Below are 25,997 nucleotides of genomic sequence, written 5' to 3'. Positions count from 1 at the left end.
GGCCAGGCTCAATAGAGACCTTTCTGATGCTAATGCTTTTCCCCCTCAGATTCTTCCTTCCTGGAAGGGAGAAAAGTAGCCCCAGAAAAGGGAGAACTTCTACCAGCTTTATTTATGGCCTTGGAGCCGGTGTGACGAGGGACAGCCAGGATTCTGGGGTAAGTCCCCACCAGAAACAGGCAGGAATGTCCTGGGGCAGGGGCAGGGCAGGGGCTCAAGTGCCAGTTTCCCATCCTCACTCCTGGTATCATTTGTGTGATATTGGGCAATCACCTGGAAACCCACACCTCACAGGGCACTAGGGAGGGCGCAAGAAGCGTCCCAGGTAACAGGATGGGCATGTGGGAGGTGCTCTATAAATGGTAGCAGCTGCTCTATTATTTATTGAACATGGTATTCTTTGCACTCCAGACCCCGGATCTTCTCAAGTCCTGTTAGCTAAACATATTTTCTTACAGGTTCTGAAAGGAGCTGAAAAAAGCCCAACAAAAGGCTCCCCTACCCTTACCCAACTCCACAGTCCAGGCTGTGCTGGAATGCATGGAGTGGACTAGAGTCGTTACAGCTTCCTTTCCCCAGGACTGTGACCTTGAACTCTGACCTCCTGCTGGTGATTTCCAGGCTCACCGTCAGGGAGGAAGAAAGGGGAGTGAGTGCTGCATCCAAGACCTTTCCCAGATGTCCCCCCTCCCCAGGGTGGGACTTTTCTCAGGTCAACCAGTTGGGTAGCAAGAGGCAGAGAATCCACTGGGTAGCAAGAGGCAGAGAATCCACACACCAGGATGTGATCTCTGGGAGGGCGGAGAGCTTTGTTCAGCACTTGGTTCGCTGCTGCATCCCAGGCCCGACACACAGCAGGCATCAAATGTGCTGGCAGCCCCTGGACCACACCTCTATTTACTGTAGGATTGGGTGGGCTACGGGGTCCCTGAACTGTTCTTGCTATGCCCTTAACAGATGCTCTCAGTTGATTCTGGCAACAACCCTGGGAGGTTGGGGGTGTTTCCCACATGGAAACAGAAGCTCAGAAAGGTCGAGTTACCTCAATCTCCCAGCTGGTAAAGGACAAAGCAGCATTTAAAAGTCTGTCTGTCTGCTCCATGAGGGTAGGGACCAAATCTGTCTTGTAGAACACCACAGATCCTGTTCACCTAGCACAGCCTCTAGCATAAAATTAATAACAAATAGCTTTTGTGTATTTTAAAAAATGAATGAATAAATGATTCCAAAGTCCCGAGCTTTCTACATTATAGGCAGGAAATCTTATATACAGTCACATATGCAATCCTACAAGCTCCATAATGAGTGTATCTATCTAGGTGGAGGAACTCCTATGGATGTGGGTGTCAGGCTAGTTTCAGCTTCACCCCATCTAACCCTGTTCTCCACAAACACTCTTAATTTTTAAGATTTTTAAAAAATTGTTTACTTGTTGAAGAGATAGCGTCTCACTTTGTTGCCCAGGCTGGTCTTGAACTCCTGGGCTCCAGCAATCCTCCTACTTGAGCTTCCCAAAGTGCTGGGATTACAGGCATGCACCACGACGTCTGGCCCTTCCACAAATCCTCTTGACTTCAATCTCCCCTTTGCTTATGCTACTTAGAAATTTAATTCCAGAGACTTTCCACTAAAGAGCTATATGATCAACAGGACTTACTGTTTTCTTCTAATGATAGCATTTAAGTCAAAGGAGTGGCTTTTTTTTTTTTTTTTTTTTTTGAGATGGAGTCTCGCTCTGTCACCCAGGCTGGAGTACAGTGGCGCAATCTCAGCTCACTGCAAGCTCCTCCTTCCGGGTTCACACCGTTCTTCTGCCTCAGCCTCTCAAGTAGCTGGGACTACAGGCACCCACCACCACGCCCGGCTAATTTTTTGTATTTTTAGTAGAAAAGGGGTTTCACCGTGTTAGCCAGGATGATCTCGATCTCCTGATCTCGTGATCTGCCCGCCTCGGCCTCTCAAAGTGCTGGGATTACAGGCGTGAGCCACCGCGCCTGGCCAGGAGTGGCTCTCTAACAGGAAACTTTTTGTACTGTAGGTGCTCCCCAGCCTGACCTTTTTTTAAAAAACAAAAACCCTCTTTGACTTCTTGCAGTTATTGAAAGCAAGAAAGGTGCTTCCTACTCTTTGCAATAAAAGGCACTGCTCATACGCCCAGCAGATAAGTGTCTTTCTGAGAAACCAGGGGAGACAGATTTTGAGCAATTGATGGAGAGGGTGTGAAACTACTCTGAGGACGCCACGCTCTGGCAGGCTGTTTTTACTGTGTAAGGCAGTGCAGCGGGCCGGGCACACACTCTGATGACTGTCCTGGATTCTATAGCGTGGCAGCCACTTACTAGCCATATGGTCTGGGATAAGTCACAACTTCTTGGTCCTGTGCTTCCTCATCTGTGAAATGGAAAGAAGACAAGTAGATAGAATTGTGGTGAGGGTGACATGGTGGCTTAGTGTGCTCAGAACAGTGCTCTTTATAAACTTGTGCTCAATTCGGACCCAGCCCTGAAATGACAGTCACAGATACAATGACGGTGGTTTGGTTTCTGGATGAGATTTGGTGTGGGGGAGAGAGAAAGCCAGGGACAAAGCTAGAAATCCTGCATCTGTAAGACAGTGCTTCAGTGGTGCTCAAGGAAGGGAGAAAGCTGTGGGGACCATAAGAGTTGGAGGCCAGGTAGCCTCCCCTTCCCACTCTGCTCTTAAGGACCTGCTGTAGCTGCATCCAAGATTTCTAGCCCCTTTCTGATCTTGTAGTTAGGAAACATCCCAGAGAAACAGGCCTCCAACACCAGCCATTCCTGGGCTTCCAAGGTCCGCTGGGTAGACCTGGCGTGAAGGTGGCTCTGGGTACCCTGCCTGGCTGAGCTGCCTTCCTCCCTCAGGAAATAAAGAAAAAGCTCTCTTCCTCTCCTTCCTCTCTCAAGAGCAGGGCTGCATCTCCAGTCTCTGGCACAGAGTAGGCCTTGATAAATAATCAAGGAATGGATGGAAGGACGGATGGATGAAAGAATGAAAGCAAGCCCATTTCTAACAGGTTGAATCAATTCCTGGGCCCAATTTTAAAAAAACAGAGACCATGGTGAGGTTGTGGGTGGCTGTTTTCTTTAGAAGGAAATTGTGAAAATGCCTCCCAGGTCAGAGGTGGCATTCAGCCAGCTGGGTCACCCACAGGCTTCCCTTCTTGCTGGGAGGACTTCCCTGTGTCAGGAAGGAGAAACTGCTGTGATGACGTCACACTGCAGCCTCAGGCAATCCCTGGTTCCTTTGTGCTCCGCTTTACACGCAGGGCCTGCGGGGCGGGGGCCATTTGTAACGTGTATAGCTGGCATCTGGGGACGGCGTCCCACAAGTGCTTCTGTCCTCGTATGGAGGATAGGGGTTATGCAGCTCTCTCCTGCCACGAAGGTTTTGGTGTCACTGCTTTAAAGAAAGCTCACTCCTAACTAACCAGGGGCTACCTCTGGTCCAGGGGGCTGCTGTGCTGACTGTGTGGGCCCTGGGGACCCTGATCCTTTGTTCTGACCCCTGCGGGGAGCAGGGGGAAGGAAGAGGAGAGACCATCTTGGGTACCGCCCTTGAGGTTCAGAGGGGAGACACTTCCAGATACAAGAGCTGGTCCTGAGGGCTGATGTTTCAATCGCCGTCAGCACAAATGCTGCTCTGCTGGCTCAGAAGGAAGCGTGCCCAGGAGTCTCCCAGCAATCTCTCCGTGTTCTGACCTGAGTCTTCCTGGCACAGCCAAGGAAGGACGTGGTCTGGCTGTACAACAAGGGCCATAGTTGTACAGTGGCTCAGAGCCACTGAGTCAACCCCAAGGTGACAACCTGGGTCCCCATTACTAGCTACATCCTAGCTGTATGCTTTTAGGGAAGTGTCCTAACTGACTGGGCCTCGGATTCTTCCTCTGATATTTGGGGAAAATACAACTACAGCCTACCTTATAGAATTGTTTTGAGGATTCAATTGGTAAATCTGTGTAAAAAATTCAGAACACTGTGTGACATATAGGCTGGGCACAGTGACTCATGCCTGTAACACCAGCACTTTGGGAGGCCAGGGCAGGCAGATCACTTGAGGCCAGGAGTTCAAGACCAGCCTGACCAATATGTTGAAACCCTGTCTCTCCTAAAAATACAAAAATTAGCTGGGTGTGGTGGTGGATGCCTGTAGTTCCAGCTACTCGGGAGGCTAAGACAGAAGAATTGTTGGAACCTGGGAGGCGGAGGTTGCGGTGAACCGAGACTGTGCCACTGCACTCCAGCCTGGGCGACAGAGTGAGACAGTGTCTCAAAAAAAAAAAAAAAAAAAAAAAAAAGCAGGGCCTGGTGGTGTGCATGCGCCTGTGGTCCCAGGTACTGGGAGGCTGAGGTGCAAGGAGCTGTGATCATGCTACTGCACTCCAGCCTGAGTGACAGAGTGAGATCCTGCCTCAAAAAGATAAAAATAAACACTCAAGAAACATTAACTATCCCATCACCACTGAGGCTAGGATTTACCCTCTGCCCCCAGGTTCCGATTACAGAAAAGAGGAATGTAGTGAGATTACAAGTGATTTTTATTTTGTTATTTTTAGTTTTTCCCATCTTCTGGTTTTCTACAGGAACAAATGTTACTCTCCTGCTGATAAAAAAACACCTTAAACTCCTCAGAAGGCAAGACCCTGCTGCTGGGAATCTAGAAGCCAGAGCTAGCAGAATAACTGCCAGAGAACGTTCCAGAACGTAGGTCTGCTCCAGTCCAAGAATATCTCAGCATGAACCTGTTGTACAAGAACCTACAAGTCGGGAGGCGTCAGACTTCCCTAGAAAAGTCCCAGAAACCTCACCATGTCGGTGACAAAGAAGAGACTTTTCCTGTCTAGACACCTCAATGCTTGTAATTAAAATTAAGATTTCAGAGGTGGAGGGAGGCAACACACACTCCTTGAAGGAAATCTCAAAAATCGAGGCAAATGCTCCACACATAAAAATAATCTCTAATCTCAGCACCATGGGATAGAACAGGTCGACGTATCTCTTTGGAGTCTGAAACGGATTTCAAAACCAAACAAAGGTGCCCTGCCGGTGCTAGCTATCACAACCGACAAAACTGATAGGTAAATGCCTGGGTGGTGAGGGGTGGGCTGCTGTGATCAGGGGCTCCTGAACACCGCACGTTCAATTAATTCGTGCAGCTTGAAATACAACCCTCACTCCCGGAAAATAAAAATAAAATTAAAATAAAAAAATCCATGCAGAGCCCAGAAAGTTAGGCCCTGGACAAACAGGTCTGGGTGTTAAACTTGCTACGGCAAATTGAACAATTTAAGAGTTTCCGGCCCAGCCAGCTGTCTGACAGGGAGTTTACACAAAATCCCTCCCCTGAAATAGCTCTAAGCCTGCCAGTCTACAGAGATGGGAACAGGAAATGGAAAATCACCATGTCCTCCGCTCACTGTGCTGTGACATTCGAGCCCCGTGCCCAGATTTGCTCAGCATGGCCCTCACTAATGTGACAGACCACCCTTCCCAGTTGCCCCGAGCCGCATGGCCACCAGCCAAATGGCACTGATTAAAGATGCGCCACTGATGTCATGGCAGTCTTTCGGAAGAAAGATAAGCAATAGTCACTTTAATTGCACACATCAAATGTAAGACCTGTTCTGATTCCTGAAATGTTCAGACACTGAAAGGCTCAAGCATTTCAAATGCTCCCCACGGCAGGGAGGAAATGGAGTTTCCTCCTGGCCACTCTTGCATGAGATGTAGGGAGCTATTAAATTATCTCCTGCAAGGGCGCTGCCACGTTTCCTGCAGATTTAGGTTTAATTCTATCAATACATCTCATGTTTCGTCAGAAATACACCCCTGAGGCTGGGCGCGGTGGCTGAAGCCTGTAATCCCAGCACTTTGGGAGGCCGAGACGGGCAGATCACAAGGTCAGGAGATCGAGACCATCCTGGCTAACACAGTGAAACCCCGTCTCTACTAAAAAATGCAAAAAAACTAGCCGGGCGAGTTGGCAGGCACCTGTAGTCCCCAGCTACTTGGGAGGCTGAGGTAGGAGAATGGCGTTAACCCGGGAGGCGGAGCTTGCAGTGAGCTGAGATCCGGCCACTGCACTCCAGCCTGGGCGACAGAGCGAGACTCCGTCTCCAAAAAAAAAAAAAAAAAAAAAAGAAATACACCCTTGAAAAAGACCACCTGGAAATATTGCCCCATTTGCAGCTGCTGCCTACATTTAGAGCCGTGGAGGCATCTCAAGCATTCCCAGCTTTGGGGAGAGCTGATATGTTTAACTTCTCCAGGCTAGGAAGCAGCATATTCGTTCATCCTTGTCGACCAAAAAGGATTAAGACTGCTCTCAAGTTTCTGAAATCTCCAATGGGGAGACCCCATCCCGCCCCCTGCCTTGTTGTCAAAGAAGTTGCTTTTCAGAAGCAACAGTTGCCAAGTACTCAAAGCAGGGGTGAGTGGGGGATGGAGGATGCAGGGGGAGTGATGCTGGTTTACTGGGAGGAAGACAGGCCTCTCCTAGAATCTCCTGAAGCCCCACTGCAAGTACCTGGCAGGCAACAGCTTTTAGTGGTATCTGCTCTAAGACATGAGGCTTAATAAGCACTAAAAGCAATCGGTCTGGAAAGGATTCCCTGTCTGTGCTTCCTGGACAGGGCAACGGAGAAATGCAGGGCAAAGGCACTCGTGGCTGGCAGCACAGAAGAAAAGCCCCAAGTGGCCACGGGTGAGGGGCCAGGATAGAGAAGAGACACTGCTTGTTCTTTTATAGTTTATTGTTTAGGTACAGAATCAGTCAAATAAATGTTTTTCTAGAAGGCAGCTGTGCTTACCACTATGCCACCGATGTTAACAGTTCCAAAGCCTCCCACAAATAAAGTTAAATTTAGGGAAAACGGATCTCATCAGCTGTTGGTTGAGTTAAAACTTCCGTAAGGCAATTTGGCACAACTTATCAAAATCTTCACTGTACCTACCTGTCGACCAAAACAATTCCACCTCTGGGAATTTATCTTACAGACAGACTCATGTAAGTTTGCAAAGATATAGGGAAAAAGCCAGTCACTGTCATATTGTGTATAGCAGTGAAAAACACAGATGGCAACCTAACTGTCCAAAAAGAGAGAAATCCTTACATAAATGACAGTGTTTATAAAACAAAGAACTTTGCAGTCAGTAAAAAGAGTGAAGGAAATCCACAAGGGCTGATGGAAAAAGAGGGGTTCCCTAACATACTATGAAGAAAGCACCTTTAGCAGTAACCCAGCTGTGGAAATATATCCAGTCAATTTTTGTTATTCATGTCAGTTATGCGCTATAAAGCCATTGTGAACACTGAATTAGTGAATACTGAATCACTGCTCCTAGGGGAAGGTACAAGGTTAGGTTCCTGCAAGCCTCTGATCACATTTCATCAACTGATCAGCCTATAACTTTGTGTTGTGTATTTGTTTAATACATTAATTCATTAATATTGAACTCATGGCCAACAGCGTTATAACTTCTGCCTGAACAAAGCTTCTCTAACAGAGACTTTTTTCTAAAAGGCATATTATAGCTTTCTTGACCTTGGGAGCTCTAGACAGCACTTCAACCCTGTTCTTGGAGACTTGTTGACATCAAAATCACTAACAAAAAGCACAAAAATATGAAAAATGTCGCACTAAGTCCACTAAAAACACATTTGTTTGCAGCGTAAGAGGTGAAAGAAGAAGGCAGAGTGCTTCTTACTGGATCTCAGCTTGGAGTAAGGGTATGGGTCAATCCACGTGGGACACACGGCTCTGCGCGTGTTTGTGAAGCACCACAAAAGCACTGCCACTGATTCCAGGTTTACAAAAGAATTTTTTTGTTTTTGTTTTTTTTGAGACAGAGTCTTGCTCTGTCATCCAGGCTGTGGTGCAGTGGTGTGATCTTGGCTCACTGCAACCTCTGCCTCCCGGGTTCACGCCATTCTCCTCCCTCAGCCTCCCGAGTAGCTGGGATTACAGGCGCCCACCACCACACCCGGCTAATTTTTGTTGTATTTTAAGTAGAGATGGGGTTTCCCCATGTTGACCAGGCTGGTCTCAAACTTCTGATCTCAGGTGATCCACTCGCCTCGGCCTCCCAAAGTGCTAGGATTACAGGCGTGAGCCACCACGCCCGGCCTACAAAAGAGTTTTAGCAAGTAGGCAAATTCACAAGAACAGAATCTGTGAATAATGAGAATCAACTGTGTGTTTGTATAACCATGGAGCAATTCCAAAAAAATACACCAGATCAAAATCAGAAGACACAAGAAACTGTTTCCAGGGGTTACCTCTGGAGAGTGGGATGGGAAAAGGATTTTTACTTTATTCTTTGGATCTCACTTTACAAGTGAGTATAATAACCGTAATTTTAAAAATCTATAGTAAGGGCCTGGTCCGGTGGCTCATGCTTGTAATCCCAGCACTTTGGGAGGCCGAGGCAGGCAGATTGTTTGAGGTCAGGTGTTCAAGACTAGCCTGGCCAATATGGTGAAACCCCGTCTCTACTAAAAATTTAAAAAATGAGCCGGATGTGGTGGTATGTGCCTGTAATCCCGGCTACTGAATCCCCAGCTGAAGCACGAGAATCACTTGAACCCAGGAGGCAGAGCTTGCGATGAGCCAAGATCACGCCGCTGCACTCCAGCCTGGGTGACAGGGTGAGACCTTGCCTCAAAAAAAAAAAACAATCTATAGTAAGGAGATGGGCCTTTTCACAGGTAAGCTCAGCACAGCATGACTGACTCACAGAGCTAAGGGACCCTGCTCTGCAGGAGGACCAGAGCCAGAGAGGGGGGCTTTCCCACCCCCCCGAAAGAAAGGCCATGCCCCCACCTCCTGCCAGACACTTCTCTCTCCTCTCTCCTAGGGAGGAGGACAGGGGCCAGCCCGAATGTCGGCACAGGATGTGGCCCCACCTACAGAAACCAGAAGTCAGAACTTCACTGTAAGAGTCAGATCTATCTGCCTCACCTTCCACTGCTTTTCACAGACAACAGGCAGTGGGCCAGGGGCAGGAGGGGCTCAGAGGACAGAGGAAAACCATTCACCAATGAGAAACCTTGTTTTCTCAGGGACAGGCTCAGGCTCAGGGTCTGGAAGTGACAGTGAAAGAAAACAGACGTTTGCAAAGAAAAAGTACGATGGAACTGCAATTAGATGGGGAAGGAAAAGGAAGAATGGAAAAGGAAGGAAGAGAGGAAATCTGGCAGTTTCGTTCACTGAGTAGTGTGTAGGGGTGTAATCTATGATTCATTTCCCCCCATAAATGAAAATAAGTTTATTTTCCCAATTATGAAAACACATCTAGGTTTGGAAGGATTTGTGGTTTTTGATTTTTTGTTTTTTGGGTTTTTTTTTTGAGACAGAGTCTTGCCCTGTCGCCTCGGCTGGAGTGCAGTGGTGCAATCTTGGCTCACTGCAACCTCCGCCTCCCAGGTTCAAGCAATTCTTCCACCTCAGCCTCCTGAGTAGGTGGGATTACAGGTGTGTGCTACCGTGCCTGGCTAACTTTTGGAATTTTTAGTAGAGATGGGTTTTCACCATGTTGGCCAGGCTGGTCTCGAACTTCTGATCTCAAGTGATCCGCCCGCCTCGGCCTCCTAAAGTGCTGGGATTACAGGCGTGAGCCACCGTGCCCAGCCGAGGTCTGGAAGGATTCACACAAAACTGTGGGAGTGGGACTGTGAGCAAAGGGGAGAAACTGATTTTTCGCACTAGGTATTTCTGTACCTTTCAGTTTTTTTGTGTTTGTTTGTTCTGAGATAGAGTCTGGCTCTGTTGCCCAGGCTGGAGTGCAGTGTCAAGATCTCAGCTCACTTCAGCCTCCACCTCCTGGGCTCAAGAGTTCCTCCCACCTCAGCCTCCCAAGGAGCTGGGACTACAAGCATGTGCCACCACATCTGGCTAAATTCTTTCAGGTTTTTAAAAGTAAAAATGTATCTCACACTTCCTGTACAAAATAATAAGGTCTTACAGTTAAGGCCTAGCTACCCTAGCAAAAGGTCACCTCTCGCCCTCCTGGCTTTCTCCCCAACCCTCCCTCACCTCCTCAGGCTGGTCCACGCCCTGGGGCCAAAGACTCAACACTGCAGCCATCTCCAGGCAGCAACCACCAAGCAAAAGCAAAACTCCAAGGTGTTTCAAAAACTCCAACATAAAATTACCACACGACCCGTAATCCAGCCCACAGGCATATACCCAAAAGAATCCGAAACCAGTGTTCAAATATAACTGGTACCCGAATGTTCACTGCAGCACTGTTCACAATAGCCAAAAGGTGAACACAACCTAAACATCCATCAACAGATGGCTGGATAAACACAATGTGGGATATACAATGGAATATTATTCAGTCATAAAAAGAAATGAAGGCCAGGCGCGGTGGCTCACTCCTGTAATCCCAGCGCTTTGTGGGGCCAAGGCGGGTGAATCACCCGAGGTCAGGAGTTCGAGACTAACCTGGCCAACACGGTGAAACCCTGTCTCTATTAAGGATACAAAATTAGCTGGGTGCAGTGGCACACACCTATAGTCTCAGCTACTCGGGGCGGTGGGACGGGGGGTGGGGGGGTGCTGAAGCAGGAGAATTGCTCGAACCTGGGAGGTTGCAATGAGCTGACATCATGCCATTGCACTCTCGCCTGGGCGATAAGAGCGAAACTCCATCTCAAAAAAAAAAAAAAAAGAAAAGAAAAGAAAAAAAAAAAGGAAGGAAGTACTGATACATGCCACAAAGTGGATGATCCTTCAAAATTCTATATGAAGTGAACAATGCTAGACACAAATGGTCACATATTGTATAATCCCCTTTATATAAAACAGCCAGAATAGACGAATCCATACAGACAGAAAGCAGATTAGTGGCTGCCAGAACTGGGCGGTAGGAAGAAAAGGCAAGTGACTGCTTAATGAGTACAAAGGTTCCTTTTAAGGTGATAAAAATGTCCTGGAAGTAGAGCGTGAAGGTGTTAAACACCATTCAATTGTACACTTTAAAATGGTTAAAATCCGGAATTTTATGTTGTGGCATGAATTTTCTCTCTCTCTCTCTCTTTTTTTTTCTTTTCTGAGACAGGGTCTTGTTCTGTCACCCAGGTGGGAGGGCAGTGGCATGATCTCAGCTCACTGAACCCTCTGCTTCCTGGGCTCAAGCAATTCTCCAGCCTCAGCCTCCCATGTAGCTCGGACTACAGGCACGAGCCACCAACACCCAGCTAATTTTTTTTTTTTTTTTTTTTTTTTTAGTAGAGACAGTGTTTCTCCATGTTGGCCAGGCTGGTCTTGAACTGCTGGCCTCAAGGGATCTGCCTGCCGCATAAGCCTCCCAAAGTGCTGGGATTACAGGTATGAGCCACTGCGCCTGGTTGTATTTTTCTTCATTAAACACAAACAAACAAACAAAAAATACACAAAAAAACCACATACACAACCCCACACTACAAGTTGGGCAAGTTTGGTGGCCTCTCTGAACCTATAAAAGAGGCAGGTGACAGCACGACCGCACAGACTGGTCGTGAGGATCCATGTGATGTGTGTAAAGTGCCTGGCATGGGGTCCAGCATGTAGAAAGAGAACAGTAAGGAAGGAAGCCACAGCCGCTGTGATGCCAGTGATTCGGGGGCACTGCCAAAGCCAACTCACCTGAAGTCATGGGATTCCCGTGTTGTCAAATTATCCTTTTAATTAAAAAACAGGAACAACAAAAAGACTTTGCAGGAGGGGTGCTGCATAAGATGAAAGATTAAAGAAGAGGGAGGCTCAACTTCATTTACAGTATGGTGATCTCTATACTATATTTATAGTACAGTTCTATCCTGTGTTAAGACAGGAGACGCAAACAATGAACTCTGAGGGACAGAGAGTGTCTGCCACGCGTCCACCGTGGAATGACGAAATGCTCTCGCTTCTTCTGCCTTCTCCTGTGGCCTGCAGACACGGGCCCCTGGCTAAGCCCTGTTCGACGGGGCAGAAGGGGTTGTAGGTAGGTGAGAAGATCCCATCTCTGCTTCCTGTCTGTTTTTTTTTTTTTTTTTTTTTTTTGAGATGGAGTTTCGCTCTTGTTGCCCAGCCTGGAGTACAGTGGTGCCATCTCGGCTCACTGCAACCTCCCCCTCCCGGGTTCAAGCGATTCTCCTGCCTCAGCCTCCTGAGTAGCTGGGATTATAGGTGCCCATCACGCCTGGCTAATTTTTTTTTTTTTTTTTTTTTTTTTTGAGATGGAGTTTCGCTCTTGTTGCCCAAGCTGGAATGCAGTGGCGCGATCTCAACTCACCGCAACCTCTGCCTCCCTGGTTCAAACGATTCTCCTGCCTCAGCTTCCTGAGTGGGATTACAGGCATGCGCCACCATGCCCAGCTAATGTTGTATTTTTAGTAGAGATGGGGTTTCTCCATGTTGGTCAGGCTGGTTTCAAACTTCTGACCTCAGGTGATCCACCCAGCCTGGCTAATTTTTTTTTGTATTTTTAGGAGAGACAAGGTTTCATCATGTTGGCTGGGCGGATCTCGAACTCATGACCTCAGGTGATCCACCTGCCTCTGCCTCCCAAGGTGTTGGGATTATAGGCGTGAGCCACCACGCCCGGCCTTCCTATCTATCTGGAAGCAGATTTAAAAACCTGAGATTGACAGGTGAGGGGGCAAGAACCCCAGCTCTTCTTATCTCAGAATTTTTGTACCAAATTAGCAGATCTCCAGACTTCGTGAGGCAAGGTGACGCCCCTCGTGGCCCACAATGGCCCGGGGAGAGGGGAGGAGTGAAGAATAGGATTTCAGGCTGTCATGGAAACTTTTCTTCCCTCTGGTCTCTGCAGCATACGGCAGGTGTCCTAAAAAATCGTTCCTGCTGCCCGAGGCTGTGCTGCCCTCAGACACGTGGGTGGGGGCGTCTGCCTCTCCGTCTGAAACACCCCCTCCCTCCGCCAAGGCGGCAGCAGCACAAAGGAGTCTCCAGTGTGTGCCTCACATCCCAGCTCCCCAGACAGACGCTTGGGGAGAGCTTCCATGGCCCCATGGAAATATACGTCCCCTGCCCCCAGCAGGCCTTGATGCAGCCCATAGATCACAGACAGCAGCAGGCCAAAGGCTGTGGCGTGAATTTCTCCTGTGCTGCTTGAAATATGATGCCCGGTGTGCCCTCCACTGCCGGAGGTGTTTCACAAGCCCCACAGATGAAAGGGAGCTGCACGTTGATTTGGGGCGCTGAGACAGGCTGGACACCCAGCAAGACTGGCTCCCATGTGTAACAAGGGAGTCCAGTCGGCCCAAGGTAGAGAAAAATCACCAAATGTGAGGCTGTGAGCCTAAAGCCGCCAATGGGATCATGAACAACAGCAGGTAAAAGATGCCAGCGTGGAGAACGAGACAGAATTCTGAAAACTCTAAATCTGTGCTTCTGGAACTGGGTGATCGTGCCCACGGGGTTTATGGCAGCCTGCCAAAAAGCAGACAAAGCCACAGAAGAAAGTGGGTGCCATAGTCCTGCAGCACCAAGCAGGATGAAGGATGGCGGGGCAGGGAGGGGAAATGAATAATGAAATAGGACAGAAACATATCTCAGAGGAGAATGTAAAATCTGACTGTCAAGGATAAAATACCAGATGTCAAAGAAATGTCCTAATTGTACCTGGCCACTTTGAGCCTGAGGCCTCTGGGGCATTCCATTCCTCTGCATTAGGGCAACCTAGAGAAGTGGAGAGGCCTGGCTCTTGAGGGACCCTTAGCACCATTAGTTTCATTGACTCCACAAATTATTTTTGAGGTCTTACTATGTGCCAAGCTCCTTTCCATCCCTGAAACCTGCTATCCATGGGGGTGGGGGGGTAGCTGTTAATTTAAAGCACATGACGCTGAGGGTCTGCATACTTGGGAGGCCTCACCTGCTGACGGCAGTGGGGGAAGGTTTTCACAGGGATATAGAGCCTGAGTGATGTTTAACCAGAATCAGGTGGGCAGCGGGAAGGCAGGAGCAGCAATCCAGACAGAGGGAACAGCATGTGCAAAGCTCTATGACAAGAAAGGACTTGGCCAGTGTGGCTGGAACCCAGGAAGTGATGAGGAGAAAGGCACAGGTCAAAGAGACAGGGACTCAAGGGTTGGTCTTTATCCTGACTGCCAGTAAACCATGGGCTGATGTTAAATGGCAGGGTGGCATGGCAGAACTGTGTTTTAAGGAGATCATCCAAGTAGCAGCGAATTAACACAGTAATCCCCACCAAGGCAGGCAGACAGATGGTCAAAGCTATGCTGTGTTTTTAGTGAGGCCTGTTTGGAAGGTGCAAACCCCAAGAGGGCTGTGCCCAGGCCTGGTGACCACACAATGGGTCCTGCTTAGGTCCAAATCAAGCAGCCACATTTCAAAACACCTCTAAGAACAGTGGTTGCTAGGGTTCCCCTCCTAGCACGTTTAGATCCCCCATACCAGGAAGCAGGAGACAGGAGGTTGAGGGCACAGGTTCTGGCACCATGCAGTTCTGGGCTCAAATCTTATCTGCCACATACTACCCAGGCAGCCCCAAACCGGCTTCTTCACCTCTCTGTGCTTCTGCAAAGTGGGGTACACTAACAGTATCTGTCTCCTAGGGCTACTGTGTGGATTAATTGAGACAAGCTGCTAACATCCTTATCACTTGGTCTGGTACATTATAGATGCTAAAAAATGTTGCATCTAAAAATGTTGATGCTAAAAAACGCTCAGTGAAGGATGAACATATAAGATGTGCAAAGATCTTCAAAATGTAAAGTGATCTGGAAGCAGCCAGGCGCACTGAGGGGGAGGAGACCGCACAAGCGCGGAGGAAGACATAGGTTTTCGCTTACTTGCAAGCAGGAGGCAGGAGACAGCCACGGTGTAGAGCTGCTTGGAGGTGCTGACATTGTAGCCATCCATGAAGTGGTCCAGCAGGTAGACGGCCAGGTGCCGGGCTGCAGGGCAGAGCTGGCAGTGGCTGCTCAGCAGGGTCAGGATGTCCACGAAGAACCGGCGGCTCTTCAGGAGTGGGGAGTGGGCTCGGAAGGTGGGCAGCTTCAGTTCCTGGAGGACAGGCGGGGCGGAGGGATGACGGTCAGGGCTGCCTCCCGAGAGTCTCGGTCGTCCCAGGAAATGGGACCTTAGGGCCTGCCTGCTGACTGAATGCGAGGCAGCGACTCCCTCCATACTCTTATTAAAGTTTTCCTGCAAGTCCCAGGATGGCAGCCCCTCCTGGGCTATCTCCCATCTGCTTTCACTAAGCACAGGCTCATAAAGTATCAGGGCCCTAGAGGATGACAGAGGAAGCCAGTCATTCCTTCCCAGGGGAAAGCTTTGCTATTTGAGATACACAAGGTCATAAAGGAATAAAGGCCTTGGGGTCTGAGGTCTAAGTCCAAATTCCTTTTTTCCCCCAGGGTCTGGTCTGAATTAACACATCCAAATTCTGATTCCACTACTTAGCCAAGTTGTGTGACCCTGGTCACCTGCCATCAACTTTGTTTCCTCCTCAAGAGCTGAGAGCTAAATTTAAAATGTATGCAAAATGCCTAGCACACCTGTGACCTCTCAGGATCCGCATCTAATTCTTTCTGAGGGTAGGATTACGAGGGATGGGTTTTTGAAAAAAATCAACCTAAAAAAGTTGTTGAAATAATGGTACAAGGAACTCCCAAATACCCTTCACCTCAATTCCCTAATTTTTCACATTTGCCTTCTTTCTCTCTACATGCATATACGTGTTTTTTCTAAAAGTAAGTTCAGATATCATGATACTTCCCACGCCCCCAGGAGGTGACTAGGTGACTTTTACTTCTACTTTGCAATTTACATACTGCCACATTACCTCATTTTATTTGTCTAACTCAAGAAAAACCAGTAAAAGATATCAAACCAACAAAGATTTTTACAACATAAAAATGTTCTTATATGCAGTATCTCTCATATTTACCATTTAATTAAAGTAGATTAGACACTGTTTTTTGTTTTTTTTTTTTTCTTGTTTTGTTAGAGAGGAGTCTCCCCCTGTTACCCAGGCTGGAGTACAGTGATGCAATCACAGCTCACAGAAGCCTTGAACTTCTGGACTCAAGCAGTCCTCCCACCGTGGCCTCCCAAGTAGCTAGGACTACAGGCATGCACCACTGCACCCAGCTCATTGTTTCTGTATTTTTTGTAGAGACAGGGGTCTCATTGTGTTGCCTGTGATGGTCTCAAACTCCTGGCCTCAAGTGATCCCTCCCACCTTGGCCTCCTAAAGCGCTGGGATTATAGGCCTGAGCCATCACGCCCAGCCTAGACACTACTTGTTTAGGAAATGTCTTTGCAACATTTTGCCAAAGAAGGAAACTAAAAAGAAGTGACATAGAAGGAAAACAGGAAATAAGTTGGCAGAAAAGGAATGTGAAAACTCACTTGTGGCAGGCTCACAAGGGGATGAGATTGAAACAAATTGGTGCTTCTCTTCTATAGAATACCTCTCTCTTAACCCTGTGGCTTACTCAACTAGCAGCAGATCCAGGACTAGAAAGGGATATCTGCTCAATCATTCATTCCTTCAAGAGCTATTCATTCATTCATTTCACTCAGTAAGTGAAATGTACGTTCTCTACACTGGGCGTTATCTAGGCACTGGGGATACAATCTGGAATAAGATAGATACAGACCTAAATGTAAGACTTACAACGATAAAACTCTCAGAATAAAACAGGAGGAAATCTTTATGGCCTTAGATTAGGCAATGGTTTCTTAGATATGACACTAAAACAAGATGCAATCAAGGGAAAAATACAGAAGTTGAATTTCAAAACTTAAAGTGTTTGTGCTTCCAAAGACACCATCCAGAAAGTAAAAAGACAATCTGCAAAATGGAGGAAAATATTTGAAAATCACTTGTTAATAAAAGACTGTATCCAGAACATATAAAGAACTCTTACAGTTCAACGATAAAAAGGCAAAACAACCCAATTTAAAAATGGGCAATGAACTGACCAGGCAGTTCTCCAAAGAAAGTGTAAAAATGACCAACACACACATGAAAAGGTGCCCAACATTACTAATCATTAGGGAAATGCAAATTAAAACCTCGGTAAGATACCACCTCACACTCATTAGAAAGGTTGTTGTAAAAAAAAATCAATACAAAACTGAAATGTATATACAAGTGCTGGATAGGGGCAAATGGGAACCCTCATATACTGCTGGTGGGTAAGTAAAATGGTACAGCCACTGTGGGAAACAGTCTGGAAACTCCTTAAAATGTTAAACGTAGGGTTCTCACATGACCCAGCCATTCCAGTCCTTGGTATATTATACCTAAGAGAAATGAAAACATACAGCCACACAAAGACTTGTATATAAATACTCACAGCAGCATCATTCCCAACAGTTCCCAAGTAGAAACAACGCAAACGCTTATCAACTGATGAATGGATAAACGAAATGTAATGTATCCATATAATAGAATATTACACGTTACAACAGGGATGAATCTGGAAAACATTATGTTAAGTGAAAAAAGCCAGTCGTAAAAGGCCACATATTATATAATTCCGTTTATATGAAATGTCCAGAATAGGCAAATCCATACAAACAGAAAGTAGATTAGTGGTTGCCAGAGGTTAGGAGTAACAGTTAATGGGAAATAACTGCTAATAGGTATATGGGGTTTCTTTTTGGAGTTATAAAGTTCTTCTGTCATTAGACAATGGTGATGGTTGTACAGCTCTGTGAATACACAAACAACTAAACTGCACATTTTAATTTTTTAAATTTTTAATGTTGTGGGTACATAGTAGGTGCATAGATTTGTGGGATATAGGAGACGTTTTGATACAGGCATGCAATGTGAAGTAATCACATCATGGAGAATGGGGTATCCATCCCCGCAAGCATTTATCCTTTGTGTTACAAATAATCTAATCACACTCTTTTAGTTATTTTGAAATGTACAATTAAGATATTATTGACTATAGTCACCCCGTTGTGCAATAAAATAGTATGTCTTATTTCTTCTATTTTTTTTTTTTGTACCCATTAACCATCCCCACCTCCCCCACAACCCCCACTACCATTCCCAGCCTGTGGTAACCATCCTTCTATTCTCTATGTCCATGAGTTCAATTGTTTTGATTTTTAGATTCCACAAATAAGTGAGAACATGTGAAGTTCGTCTTTCTGTGCCTAGTTATTTCACTTAATATAATGATCTCCAGTTCCATCCATGTTGCAAATGACAGGATCTCACTCTTTTTTTATGGTTGAATAGTACCCCACTGTGTGAATGTACCACATTTTCTTTATCCATTTATCTGTTGATGGACATTTAGGTTGCTTAATTGCACATTAAAAAAACTAAATTTTGGCTAGGTGTAGTGGCTCACACCTATAATCCCAGCACTTTGGGAGGCTGAGGCGGGTGGATCGCTTGAGTTCAGGAGTTTGAGACTAGCCTGGGCAACATGGCAAAACCCCATTTCTACAAAAAATTAAAAAATTAGCCTGTGTGGTGGTGCGTGCCTGTAGTACCAGCTACTTGGGAGGCTGAGGTGTGAGGATCATTTGAGCATAGGAAGAGGAGGTTGCAGTGACCTGAGATTATGTCACTGCACTCCAGCCTGGACGAAGGAGCCAGACCCTGTCTCAAAAAAAAAAAAAGAAAAAAAAGTGATTTTTATGATATGTGAATTATTATATCTCAATAAAGCTGCTATAAAAAAAAAAACAAGCCAGACGTATCACCCACAGTCATGGAGTCCATGGTCCAACAAGGGAGAGAGGTGGCAATCCAGCAACAAGACAGTTGCAGAATTCCAAACTGTGATGAACTAATACTGCAAAGGAAAGCCTCAGATGCTCTGGGAGGCCCCATCGTCTCTGGGGGGGAGGGAGGCCTGTGTCCTGAAAGTGAGGCTGGGCTTAGATTTCACACTGATTACTTCTCCTCTGGCCTGATCCTCCAGAGAGCTCAGAGGCCAGGACTCAGCTATTTTCGCTGCCCTAGAGCTTTGCTCATGGAAGGCTCTCAAAGCCTGAATAAATTATTTCTTCTCCCTTATGTTTAATGAAGAAATTGAGTTTCAAAAAGTCCCTGAGTCCCTGGGCTTTATCTAACTAGCAACAGATCTGAATTAGAAGACTTTCAAAGTATCCCTTTTTTCAACTTTTTTTTTTTTTAATTGCTTGGGTTTAACAGATAATTTTTTTTGTTGTTGTTGTTAAGTCATGGAGCTTGGCTGGGTGCTGTGGCTCACACCTGTAATCCCAGCACTTTGGGAGGCTGAAGCAGTTGGATCACCCGAGGTCAGGAGTTCAAGACCAGCCTGGGCAACATGGGAAACTCCCGTCTCTACTAAAAATATAAAAATTAGCTGGGTGTGGTGGCGTGTGTCTGTAATCCCAGCTACCCAGAAGGCTGAGGGAAGAGAATCACTTGAACCTAGTAGGGTGGGGGTTGCAGTGAGCTGAGATCATGCCACTGCACTCCAGCTTGGGTGACAGAGCAAGACTCCGTCAATAAATAAATAAATAAATAAATAAATAAATAAGTCATGGGGAGCTCTTTTAGCCCCAGCTTAATTTCTTTAAGGAAAAGACCTGATGCGTTTGTGTATTCTTCATCTTCAAGGTTTGATGAATTTATGCGGCCACTATGGAGTTCAAACTCCTTGAGGGCAGGTCTGGGTCTCCTTTGCACATCACTGTTACTTCAGCACCCCAGTGTGATGAGAACAGCGTTAAGTGCCTAATAACTAGTTGTTGAAGGAAAGAAGGGGTAGGGAGGGAGAGGCAGTAAAGAAAGCAAGGAAAGAACTGCAGTGGTAGATACAGAAGGTCCTGGCCTACAGAGGCAAGTCGTGACCAGCTCTATAGAGTAGCAAGTCTGTGGGAACTTCAAAGAAGACACATTGAGCCAAGTTGTACAATTTACCTGTTGAAGATGCAGGAAAGGTAAGCATCTCATTAGCAGAAACAACACCTGCAAAGCCACACAAGTATCCCATCTGGGGAACAGTCAGCCAGGCAGGGTGTGCCTGGACACAGGCTGGAAACGTGGGCAGTGGCCCAGCTTTCATGCCCTATTAAGAAAACTGCCTTGCCCTACTCTGAGGGCAACAGAAACTGAAGGGATTAGAGCAGGGCACTGGCCTGGTCTGAGCAGCCTTGCATAGAGATCTTTTGGCCAGCTTCTTCCTAGGGTAAGGCCAGACAGCTGGTAGCAGCAGCCAGTGTGGGGCTGCAGCTCCCCTCAACAGTGTTCCCACCTTCCAGCAGCTCCCACCAGATTGCAGGCTACGTGGGTATTTCCTCTAAACACAGGGCTCTAAGTTCAGGGTCATGACAAGAAGCAGCCACAGTCACAGATCCTTGTGTCTGGTGGGCTGCAGCTGCCGGAAATTAGCCTTAGCCAAGTGACCTTTGGCCAGGCCACGCTGCCTTCATCAGTGCAGTCCAAAGCCCCAAAACACAAGTCAGATAGGCAACGTCTTGACCTCCCTTCCCACGCAACTGGCCAAGCGCAAAGCCTTCTAGATTTTCCCTTGAGCCAAGTGAGACAAGAGAGCTCAAGGCAACACAAAGAACGTCTTTCCTGTACATGCTCCTGGAAAAAGGGTCCTTCGCCTTGAGCAGATTCTCGAAGAAAGACATTGGTGCATAAAAGAAAAAGTTATGGACCAGGTGCGGTGGCTCATGCCTGTAATCCAAGCACTGCGGGAGGCCAAGGTGGGCGGATCGCTTGAGGCCAGGAGTTCAAGACCAGCCTGGCCATCATGGCAAAACCCCGTCTCTACTAAAAATACAAAAATTAGCTAGGCGTGGCAGTACACACCTGTGGTCCCAGTTATACGGGAGGCTGAGGCACGAGAATCACTTGAACCTGGGAAGCAGAGGTTGCAGTGAGCCAATACTGTACCACTGCACTCCAGCCTGGGTGACAGGGTGAGACTCTGTCTTAAAAAAAAAAAGGCAAAGAAAAAAACAGGAAAAGTTATGGACCACTGGAATGCACAGCAATACATGTCAAGAAGGGGTTAGTAGGTACAGCGTGCTGGAAGGGGCTGGTCTCAAGAGGGCAGGATTTTGAAGTTAGAACACTGGCTCCCTGGGATGCTCTTTCTCCCCATGTCTGTTTTTCCCTCAAATACTGATTTAAATGTCACTTCCTAAGGCTTCTCTGACCTCTCCATCATTCCAAATCAGGTTCCCCTTACTCTCTTAGTAGTCTCTTTTTTGTGGTCAAAAATTTACTTATTTATGTAGCTGGCACAGATGCAGACATTCAATAAATATGTGTTGAATAAAAAAGAATAAATAGAGTCACTCCCTGTACCAACCACCTCACCTCCCGCCCCCACATACCGGGGATTAGCTTGATACCTACAGAGTGTGAGGTCAGGCAGTTCTGGGTCGGAATCTAATTCCACTATTGACTTAACCTTGGGCATGTGAACTGACCCTCAGTGTCCTTATCTGAGAAATGGGGGTCACGCTGTCGTAAATGTAGAGTACTTGGCGATAACAGCAAGCCTAGTGGCCCTTTCTCTTCCCTCAAGCTGGGGAATCAAGTCTCAGAGAAGTTGAATTGATCTACCTCTGTCAAAGGCTCTTTGGGCTTTCAAAGAAACCTGCTTTGAGAAATGTGTAACGAGGCTTCCTACCTTAGAGCTGAGGCGCCTCCATCAGTGTGTCCTCTGCAGAGCCCCCAAACCAAGCAGAATTAGCAGCTCTGAGCCTCAGCTTGTTCTCCTCACTGGGAAAAGGGAGATTCTTTGGCATAGAAATAACAACATAGGACTGCAGCATGCCTATCCTGTTTAGTTTGAGAATCCAACTGATCACTTCGCTAACCCAATTACAGGGTGCGGGGAAGGCATTCATTACAAGGGCTTTGCTCTAAGGGACTGCATTCCTCCCCAGGCACTCTTGACCTAAGTCCACTTGAAGGCCGCAGCAGCGCACTGCAGGAAGCCAGCCCCTCTGCTGAGTGGCCTGGATTCCAGAAACAAAAGAGCAGCCTGCCCTAGGGCGGCTTCTAAAGCTCTCCCCAGATTAGGCGGGCGCTTGGCAGGCACTCAGCAATCAGGCAGGCGCTGGGCGGGCAGGAACCCGGCCAGGCACGGTGACCTTCCCCTCAGCATGCCTGGCAGGGCCACAGGCGGCGTGAGTGTGGGCAGCAGAAAGGCTGGGGGAGGCTGGAGAAGAAGGGGGCTGAGGTGGGAGGGGAGGGAAGGGCAGAGGCGTCCTGATCACTTTCCCTCCCCAGCTGTTGGCCCTTGATCACCTGACTCCCGGAAGCCCATCTGCCGCAGGAGTAGCTAGAGACGAACAGGTGGAGGCACGGACAGATGGCCGTGGTGGAGTTCCGGGAAAAAGAATTCCACCTTACAAAAACCCCTGCTTTTGTCATCACAGTCCTTTATTATTATCATTATTTAACATAATAGCTATGGGCTAGCAAAAACTAAGAAAGAGATAACATCAAAATATTACAGCAGCTACAGAGGGGAGATTGGGGTGGGCACTGAGATCTTGCATGATTTTCACGATCATGCTTTTCAAAAGCCTGAATTTTTCAAAAATGCTCAATGCATAACCACTTTATTACTTCAGTTACTATGTGTTCAGTTTGGAAACAAACAAAAAGACTAGACATCCACTGTATGAAGGCCCAGCTCAAAATTTATCCCCAAGGATTTCCTAGCAACCCCACATGATCCCTTTAACAAAATCAGCCCTGTCATAGTAACTCCCCACGCCCAGTAAGTGTCCCACTTCATCTCCCTACAATGCAAAGCCCCTTTCAGAGGAATTTGCCATTTTCTTCCTTTCTTTTTATTTTTACTAATTATGAATTACATGTTCACTGATGAATCTTAAAAAGAATAACCAACATCATTCATAATCCCTCACTTAGAAGGATTCAGAGAGAAGTACTACTAGGTTCTACCTGGATTCTTCAGATAGTTCTTTGTGCAAACTCACATAAAATGCCATAGCAATCTACAACTGCTCCCCACTCCCCACTCAGAGAGCATGGGGAACAATGTTTGCAATGGCTGCCTAGTTTTTCACTGTAAGGTTGTGCCATGACGTCATCAAATCCAGATTTGGGGCATGCAGGCTGTTTCTCTTCCTTAGGGTCCCTGTTCAGACCATTCCTCAGAGGCCATCTCTGACCTCCCTCCTACCCAGCAGCCTCCTGTGGACTTCCCACCGCCAACAGTCACAGCACATTGAAGTGTGTTTAGGAACTGTCCCCTGCCCCCCACAGAAGGGGGTCTCCGTGAGGGAGGGAGCTGCTTTTCTCTCCTGCCCTTGGCCATACCCTTGGTCCCTGGCACAGAGTAAGGGCTAATGCGTAGCGGTTGGCTGAGTGAATGGATGTCTGAATAAATGGAGAGTGTTTTGAGGAATTTTCCCTCTGCCTGTGGCCCTCTATGCCCTCCCTTCCCCTCGGGGCTCCCTTATCCACCCTGGCTTCCCTCTTTAGGGTAACCCATGGTGGGGGTCACTGCCCCCCGCAAGTGGGAAGCCCCAATGTGACATGTGAGCCAGCATTTCTGAGACCAGAGGAGCCATTCTGGGGGAAGAAGAGTAGCTGCCCCTTTAGAAACCACTCTCCTTGCTGCCCAAGAGTTTTGCCTGGGGGTTCTCAAGCAGAAAGAGGATTATCTGAGAGGGAAAGTGCCCTGGGAAAGGCTAAGGACTCATGAATCGCAGCCCATCTAAAACCCCAAACTGAGCTACACAAGAGAGACAGAGAGGCAGCAGGGCTGCCTGGACAGGTCTCTGAAGATTCCAGGCAAGTGTCTGGTCCTCGGCTGCTCTTCCTAACCCCTGTCCCCAGGTGCTGACCTTGGCAGAGTGGCAAACACTTCCCGTACCTGTGCTAGGCTTAGAAGTGCCCAAGAGTGCAGGTGAGGCCAGGTGAAATGCAGTCACTCAAGACCCTGGGCCCACAGCCAGATGTGCAGGGCAGAGACTGCCCCCAAGAGACCCACACCTCTCACTGCTGCATAGCCGGGGAGGGGAGGGGGAGGAGAAAATTCAGCACATGCTCTTCATATGCAGACTTTGAAGGCATTTTGAGGCTAACCTCAGAGGGGTTAGAAGGTGACATGTACTATGAAAGTTCCGCCAAGCACCCCTGGTTTCTTCTATTAGGGGAGGAAATGAAGTCCTCTGTTTAACCTTTAGTGTCCTGCACTGCATTATTTTCTTCTAATTGCCTTGAGGTTTTACTTCTCATTATTAATCTACTCTTCCTTCAGATCTCAGCTTAAAAGTCACTTTTTTTTTTTTTTGAGACAAGAGTCTTGCTCTGTTGCCCAGGCTGGAGTACAGTGGCACGATCTCAGTTCACTGCAACCTCCACCTCCCGGGTTCAAGCGATTCTCCTGCCTCAGCTTCCCAAGTAGCTGGGATTACAGGTGCCCACCACCACACCCAGCTAATTTTTGTAATTTTCAGTAGAGACGGGGTTTTCACCATGTTGGCCAGGCTGGTCTCGAACTCCTGACCTCAACTGATCCGCCCGCCTTGGCCTCCCAAAGTGCTGAGATTATAGACGTGAGCTACCGTGCCTGGCCTAAAAGTCACTTCTGAAAAAGGTGTTTCAGGCTCATGCTTCTGTGAGATGCTCCCCAAGCACTGAGGACTTTTTATCTACTCATTCATTCGCTCTTACTGTCCTCCTGCCTGCTAGACTATAACCACCATGAGGGCAGGGACTGGGCTTGTCTTGTCCAGCTCTGTGACCCCAATACCTGATACAAAAGAAACACTTGATAATTACCAAAACCTCCAGATTTCAGGAATGGCAAATACTTGAACAGGTAAGAAAAAAAATTATTTGTTCCTGGTCTTAGGTTGTATAAACCTATTTATCATAATGAGCAATTCCCAGTACTCATGAAGACCAGTGAGGAGGCACAAGAAACGGGGCGGGGGCTGGGTGCGGTGACTCACACCAGTAATGGCAACACTCTGGGAGGCTGAGACAGGAGGATCGCTTGAGGAGACCAGCCTGGGCAACACGGAAACACCCCGTCTTTACAAAAAAAAGAAAGAAAGAAACTGAGGGAGTTGGATTCCAGCAGAAAGAGAAAGCTCTGTCCTTGCTTTGGGGTGACATGTGCCTCAGTCCACCCAAAACCAACAGTGGGTTTCCACGGAGGAAGCAGGTCAGTGTTTATGGAGAAGTGGAAGCTTCAAAAATTAGAAACTATGCATCTAGCAGTCATTTTGCAAAGGCAATGTTTCCCAATGTGTGTTCTGTGGCACACCAGTTCCAAGTTATGCTCCCTGAGCAAAAGGGTTCTGTGGGCCACAGTTTGGCGAACCATTGCATACTACATTGCTCCCTAAAGGAAGCCTATAGCCCAGTAGAGGTCCTGAAACATTTGTTCGGCAAAAAAACTAATATAACTTTGGAAAACTCTAGGTTGAATTTATCCACAGGACATTCCTCCTGCCCTCCTCCTTCTTGAGGGGCAGAGTAACAATATCCCAGAAAGCTGACTCCGGGAAAAGGTGCTTGAGGGTACTGGCTGCGGGGCACTGGTATGCTGGAGAAAACGAAACTCCGCTGCATCCACGAGACGAGACTCGCAAAAATCCCTGGCGTGATGCCTAATCATCTGATGATTCTAAGCCTAGACATTTACTGAAAAGCTTGCTGAGATGAAGAACCACATCTTTCACCTGCAGAAATGCTCCGGTAAGAACGTCCACATGGCCATGGCATCAGGAGCCTAGGAGAGGCTTACAAAAAGCACATGCCAGCTCACAGAAGCCCCAGGCAGCCAAGTGCCGGGTGTCCTGCCTTGGGAGGTCCAGGCGCCCATCTCTTATATATTATGTATATAATATAGTGACTTCCCAGGGGTGGGGAACCAGCAGGTTGTTTAAGGAGGGGTGAACTGGCCCAACTTGGAAATGGAGCAGGTCAAACTCCCATGCTGATCACTACTGGGATCACACCTCTGAAGAGTCGCTGCACTCAAGCCCGGGCATCACAGTAAGA

At 47.5% G+C, this 25,997-nt stretch overlaps 1 protein-coding gene across 12 annotated transcripts in view; it reads right to left on the bottom strand.

The window, feature by feature from the left end:
- The window catches only part of LOC105482332 (cyclin J like), an 87,361-nt gene that overhangs the window by 15,205 nt on the left and 46,159 nt on the right, over positions 1 to 25,997 (bottom strand). For 10 of the 12 annotated variants that reach the window (XM_011742355.3, XM_071098118.1, XM_071098119.1 and 7 more), the window contains one exon: positions 14,824 to 15,037. In XM_011742355.3, the coding sequence (XP_011740657.2) occupies positions 14,824 to 15,037 (214 nt within the window). Of the gene's footprint in view, positions 1 to 14,823; positions 15,038 to 21,630; positions 21,723 to 25,997 lie in introns of all 12 variants that reach the window. The other 2 variants (XM_011742359.3, XM_011742361.3) reach the window with 1 other exon arrangement.

Source organism: Macaca nemestrina, chromosome 6, assembly GCF_043159975.1.
Source record: "Macaca nemestrina isolate mMacNem1 chromosome 6, mMacNem.hap1, whole genome shotgun sequence".
In the NCBI taxonomy this organism is placed as follows: domain Eukaryota; kingdom Metazoa; phylum Chordata; class Mammalia; order Primates; family Cercopithecidae; genus Macaca; species Macaca nemestrina.
This window is presented reverse-complemented; position numbering and strand designations above follow the sequence as displayed.